Raw genomic sequence first — 6,498 nt, 5'->3', positions numbered from 1 at the left:
AATTAATAAAGCATTCTGAGATACTGGAATATGCTTTGGAGGAAAAGTACCTGGATGGTCATGGTGGGGAGTAGAGGTCTCAGAGGCCCTTGAGTGGAGGACAAAAACTGTGATTATTTGGAAGAGCCCTGAAGCCGGGACAAGAGTGGCGACTTCCAGAGTGGTGCGGAAGCTAGACCTTGTGTCCTGTGGGAACTGGGACTCCAACTAAGAAAGACCCTGCAGTCTAGAAAGACAAGCACAAGGCTTGAGAACAGCACCTAATGGCTAGAACTGTTGACAGCCTTGACAGCTATTTCCTTAGCGCATCATCAAAGACGGGGAGGGATAACGAAGTTCACAGGTAGAAAGGAAGACCTGTCTGTTATCATGTACTTCCTGAACCATGGAGGCCCAGACAATCTAGAGGCCCCAGCTGGCGGTTTCAAGTCCACCCGCGGCAGCCTCAAGGCAAGCCTCTCATTTGGTGGCATTGTGTGTGCAGAGTTCAACCAGAGCTCTTTATGATCTGAAATAACACTATGTAAGGTCGCTCGATGGACCAGATCACAAAGGCCTTGTCCTTCCCTGCTTCATTTGCACAAAGGGTCGTGTTTGAAAAGTCCTGGCCTGAGGTTGGAGCCACCCTGCTTGAAGGAAATGAGTCTCTATTCAATGTTTACAGTGCGTGTATCCGCAGATGGAGAAGAAGAATAAAAGAAAGCAGGCTAGAGAGAGTGGAGAGGTGGCTGTGGGGAAGGCAACCAGCAAGACAAAAAGAAAGGGTTAATTTAAGGCTTACAGCTTACCTGAAAACTCTGAGATTTATCCTCTGCCATCCAAACTACCCACCCACTCCTGCCCCAGCCAAGGTCTATCGGACCCCAACACATTCGCCGATCTTGGCCACAAGGTGGCACTCTTTGGACTTTCTTACTTTCTTCCCCCACACCCTCCAAAAAAAAAAAAAAAAAACTAAGAAAGGAGGGGAGAGGGGAGGGAGCAAGACACCGCACTGCCCCAACCAAGAACAATTTGAAAACCCACCCCATCATACTTAAAATCTAGGACAAAGAGCCGTCAGGACGGAACTGCTTCGACTGCAAAGCTTGAAGCTTAGCTTGGGAGCGGCCTGACGGTCCGAGCCCAGCAGCTCCATTCTGCAGAGCGCCCTGGGGTCCCTGAAATCCGAAACCCCGGCGCAGAACCGGCGGAAACCAGAGCAAAACCCTTGAACTTTTCTGGACAATTGCTTCCGGGCGTTTCAAGGGAGTCAGGGGACCGGACGGGAGCCCCGGCTGCGAATGGCGAGCCCCTGAGGTCCTGTGGACACAAGAGAGGCCAGCGCTCCGGCTGCAGCATGGACCGCGCGGGGAGCCTAGGCGCGGGCCTGCGGGGACTCTGCGTGGCTGCGCTCGTGCTCGTGTGCGCCGGACACGGGGGACGTCGCGAGGACGGGGGACCAGCTTGCTATGGGGGATTCGACCTCTACTTCATCCTGGACAAGTAAGTGTCTGGAGGATGCTGCTCTCCGGCGGGTGGTCCCCAAGGACGCCCCTGCTGGACTTGGTCCCCAGCTGTGCGCGGTCCCGGCTGCTTTGCCTGTTTTGCTTACTGTCTCTGGCCCCAAGCTTGTGAGTCCCGGGAGGATGCAGTTGACTGATTGCTTCCCATCTTAGTGATAACGATTGCAACCAAAAGTAGAACTTGCGGATACTTCCAAAGAGGCAAGAGTACTCTTCAAAGCCAGCCATCTCCTTTTGCAAATGTCCGGCCCCAAAATGCAGTCTTTGTTCTCCTGGCTTGATGCCTGACGACCCTGGGCACTTATTGTGAGTCCAAGTCGGGGATTCTTTACCTCTGGGATTCCAGTTTGCCCTTTGTAGGGACGGTCTTGTAGGGGGCTGAGTACCATCCTGCCCCCTGCCCTGTAGATAGCTGCCGGTCACATTGCCGCCCTTCCGCCTAAGTGGTATCAACCAAAACTGCTTTCAGATACTGGCAGATGTCCTCAATGCCCTTTGCCTCCAGAGCTGAGATGTAGGTAAATCTGGGCTGTTGGCTTTTTTGACTGATGGGCTGCCAGGGAGGCCAGCATGATTGGCCTCTTGACTAAAATGGACTTTGCTTGGGGAAGAACTGAGTTAAGACCAGTTCAACACTTTCCAGATCCCCGCAGGGTTGCCAAGCCGCAGTCACTCCTTCTGCGCTCTGCTGAAAAGCAACAATAAAAGGTCCCTCAAGATTTGGGCTCCTTAGATTTGTGCCGGTGCCAGGAGAGGCGCTTGCAGTGGTGGGGAGATGAATTTCACAGACTGGAAAGTATTTGGAAGTTGGAACAGGAGTCCTGAAAAATAAGCTGGCCGCTGGACACCAAATGCGCTTCGCAGTTGCTGCTGGAGCTTGGTTTTTCCGTAGAGGCTGTTTTGAACTCCAGATTCTTTGGATAAAAAGTGAGATCTCTTTCTTACAGATCTTACAGATTTACGAGAAGGTGGATACTTAAAATTTCAGGCTCAGGCTAAGAAATGGAAAATCTTTTGTGCGTTTTAGCAGGTGGGAGCTGGAGGTCCTGGGTGCGGGGAACACTGGGACTCTGTCTGAAACCAAAGGTGCTGGGCATTGTGCTCTTTGAAGAGAACTCGAGGGCTGAGGCTCCTCTCATAGCATGCTTGCCTAGAATGCCTAACCCTGGGTTTGTTCCTCAGTACCACAGAAACCAATAAACTCATGGTGGTGGTGGTAGTGGCTCAGGCTGGCAATCCTTGCCGTAGGAAGGTGGAGGCAAGGGGACCAGGAGTTCAAGATGATCCTGTGCTTCTGGGCTACATAGTGAGTTTGAGGCCAACCCAGGCTACCTGAGACTCAAAAGAAACAAAAACCACGGGGTTCCAAGGAACCCATAAGGAAATTTGAACCATGAACAACAGCAACAACAAATCCCCCTTTTCCCAGAGGACTGTGGGGTGCTGTGAACACAACCAGGTGTCCTAATTCTATAATTTGAGCTGAACATTTGGTCCAGTTTATAAACGAATTTATTGTGGTGGTGGAAGAAATCCAGTAGAATCGTTTTAGGATTATTTTATTGGGGGGAAACCAAGTCAAAAGGTATAAAACATTTTTGGAAAAGAATAATGAAGACATAATTTCTCAGAAAATATTGGAATGTATTAGAAGGCAAATTAATGAAAACAGTTTAGAAAAGTTCAAAACGTATGTGGACAAAATAGAAAACTATATAAGTCCCCGTGAATGCTTAGTGGAATTTCAAATAAGTGGGCAGTGAGTTCTTTAGTGTTTAGAAATGTTCTTTGTCAAGTGGTGAAGAAGACTTGTGTCAGCTCGGGGTTGCGTCTTATAGAGAATGACAGGACACAGAGCCATGGGAAAGAACAGAGGGAGATTTGACTATGTAAGCACTGTGCTCTTCAGTGGGCGACAAAATAGCGTAAGTGGAATATAGGAAGCTGGGGAAGGTTCTGCAGCCTCATTTACTCTCCGAAGCCTGATCTTAGTACGGAAAAGCTAGTTAGAAATGAAATTAGCCTTACGTCATAATTTCCCAAGGAAAATTTATGTGAAAGTTAATGCACAAGCAAAACCACTCTGTTTCACTTGCAATTAACGAAATGAAAAAGATCAAGCAAGATACTGTGCTTATTGGGTTGGCAGAGGTTTTTAGAGCATTGCAGAGTCCAGTGTCGGCCACCTGTGTCTTGTCTTGCTAGGGCCGGTGTAAATCGATGGTCTTCGTAGACTTGAACTGCATGTAGAACTTTCTAGAAGGACAGAAGTGCTCTGTGCTCCTGCTGTCCAGAACAGTAGCTACTCGTCGTATGTGGTCCCCATGCAAATGAGTTTGTGAACTTTTAATTTTGTTTAAATTAAATTGTCACATGTGGCTGCCATGTGAGTGGTGTGGGTGAGACAATGCTTTGGCAGGAAGTATCGCATGCTTTTAACACAGCTAAGGGTCTTCTTTTCCATCCAGCACGTCCTTATCTTAGAAGAAAGAGAGAAAGAAAGAAAGAAATGTAGTCAAAGAGGAGCCCTTACTGTGTGTCTATGGTAGTGTGGTTTATAGTAAAAAGCCTAGAATTACCTAAATGTCTGACAATGGGATGTAAGTAAGACATGAAATATGCAGAGTATATATACTGTATAGCCTTTGCGGATTGTGCATGTTTGCAAGATATTTTAGGAGAAATACATAATACTTATACTATTATGTTTCCAAACATTGTGTACATTCCACCTTTGTAAGAAGCGAGGCCAGGCATGATGCCAGGACTTGGGAGACCACGGCCAAACAGGCTAAGTAACTAGATCCCATCTCAGAACAGAGCAAAGCCAAGCTACCACCTGCATGTGCATGTCTGGACTTACTGTTAGGATTAGAATTCCTCTCTAGAAGATAAGAGCTTTAACTTCTGAAATTTCCAATTTCTCTATAATAAACATACCAATTTTATATTCAGGAAAATGTGATTTTAAATGCTTTGTTTGTTTTTGGTTTTGTTTTTTAAGATAGGGTGTCTTTGTGTAGCCCTGGCTGTCCTGGAACTAGCTCTGTAGACCAGGTTGGCCTCGAACTCACAGAGATCCATCTGCCTCTGCCTCCTGAGTACTGGGATTAAAGCTGTGCGCCACCATCACCCAGCAATTTTGAATTCTTAAGAAAAAGTGTGGAGGGGGCTCTGGCCACTGAACTGAATTTCCAACCCCTCACTACTTAATTCTAGCCTCTGACTTCCCATCATTGTCTTTCTGGGGTATTTTTTTGTGTGTGTGCTAAATGAAAAGCTTGCTAGAACTTCTAAACTGTGTGTGTGCCTCTAGCTACACCCACAATCAGGCAAACTGGTGGATGGGCCAGCAGGCAGGCGCGGCAAACAGGCGGCAGGGTAGTCCCTGCAGAGCCCTCCATCCTGGAGAGGAAGGAGCTCCCCAGATACCGCTGTGCATCAGCAGACCACAGCAGAGTGGGAAGGGAAAGAATGCTGACTTGGTTTGTCCTTGGGCTTCTGAGCCCCTTGATGGCTGGGCCGTGGGTCACAGGGACCCAGTCTGCGGCTGCTCTCCCCACCCCTGCTATTCCTCCCCTCCGATAGTCAGTTTGCTTTCCTGTGGCATTAAAGCTCGGCTCTCTTCAGCTTTGAGCAGGATGCATCTCTGGCCTGGAGGGAGCCCAGATTGTAGAGTTAATGGAACGTCATGTTTTCTCAACCAGGAGCAAAGACTGTCTAATGATAACCCAGAACACCACAGTAACACAATAGGGCGTTATTAGGGGCTCTGGCAACCGGGTTGCACAGGGTTTTACACTGATGGAATTTCATGTTTATATAAACATGCTTTTCTGGTTGTAGTTGGGAAGAGTAATTTGCTGGGAATTCAATCAGGGACTTGAAAATCTGATTTGGAAGGCTCCTGCCCAGAGAAGAACAACAGAACCTCTCTAAAGTCTCCTAGGGGTCTTCAGGACCCATCATGGACATGGATGGACTTTTCCTTCCTGGCAGGGTCCTTTGTCACAGCAATGTGCATTTACACGCCACGTATTAATCTTCTTTGTGTAGAAGGAGAAGGCGGATTTTTCCATCTCCAGTCTCGGGGCAGTGCTGGCCATGATACTTGTGCCGTAAAGACTTCAAAAATAGAACTCAGAAGAAAGCAGGGATGAGGAGGGGTGGGACTGCAGGGTGAGACTTACTTTTTGCTCAACCAATTGTCTCTATCTCCTTTTCCCAAACAAAGGAAGCCCAGCTTGTCACTTTCTCAGACTTCCACTGGCTGTTGTGAGGTGTGCTGATCTGCAGGCTGTGAGGGAGCGTGACACCCCAGAGACATGGGCACACAAGCCATGGATACAGACAGACATTTGTCAACTTAGACTGGAACCTCACTAGGTAGAGTATTGTTTTTCTCGAAAAGACCTGGGTTCCCAATGATTAATCTACAAAGGAAAAGTTCAAAGTCCAGATTTAGGTGAGTTCCCAGTCTCTCACACGCTTACACAAGGCCCGAGGCAGCCAGCCCCTGGTTGGTAGACGGGGTGAACCCTATTTTGTAGGTGGTAGAAACTTTAGTTCACCCCCCTGGGTTAGAATTGTCTACAACCAGGACTAGATCCCGACAGAGCAGCAGAGCAGCACCTTGTCTGCTCTGGCCCGCCAGCCTGGCCTTCTCTGCTGAGCTCTACCCTGTTGGGCTGTAATGAGAAGCACATGGCAATACAGCCAGTGAGACCCAGAAGGTTCCAGAAATTAAAAATCCCTACACCATGATTCAGTAAATCATGGCTCCCAAGCAGTTAAGACTGCTTCATTATAGAACAGCTACTGGACCAGTGTCCACCAGCTACAGCCGGTGGGAAATTGGCATGCTCCTGCATCCACCCCTCCCACCTCCCAGAGACCTAGGGCTAGGGATTCACACTCCCGGGTGTGACCAGTGCCTCCAAGTATTCTGCGCTTAAAGGTCCCATAAGTTAGTGGTTTGTTCCGATTGAGTTTG

General features: G+C 48.3%; 1 protein-coding gene across 1 annotated transcript in view; it reads left to right on the top strand.

Moving 5' to 3' along the window:
- The first annotated feature begins 908 nt into the window (after positions 1–908).
- Positions 909–6,498, top strand: part of Antxr1 (ANTXR cell adhesion molecule 1) — a 191,321-nt gene continuing 185,731 nt past the window's right edge. The window contains exon 1 of the mRNA XM_041639405.1: positions 909–1,485. Within this exon, the coding sequence (XP_041495339.1) occupies positions 1,340–1,485 (146 nt within the window). The 5' untranslated portion in view covers positions 909–1,339. The remainder of the gene's footprint in view (positions 1,486–6,498) is intronic.

This window comes from Microtus oregoni, unplaced genomic scaffold (assembly GCF_018167655.1).
Source record: "Microtus oregoni isolate MIOR12 unplaced genomic scaffold, Mior012 000002F_ref0000024, whole genome shotgun sequence".
Taxonomy (NCBI): Eukaryota; Metazoa; Chordata; class Mammalia; order Rodentia; family Cricetidae; genus Microtus; species Microtus oregoni.
This window is presented reverse-complemented; position numbering and strand designations above follow the sequence as displayed.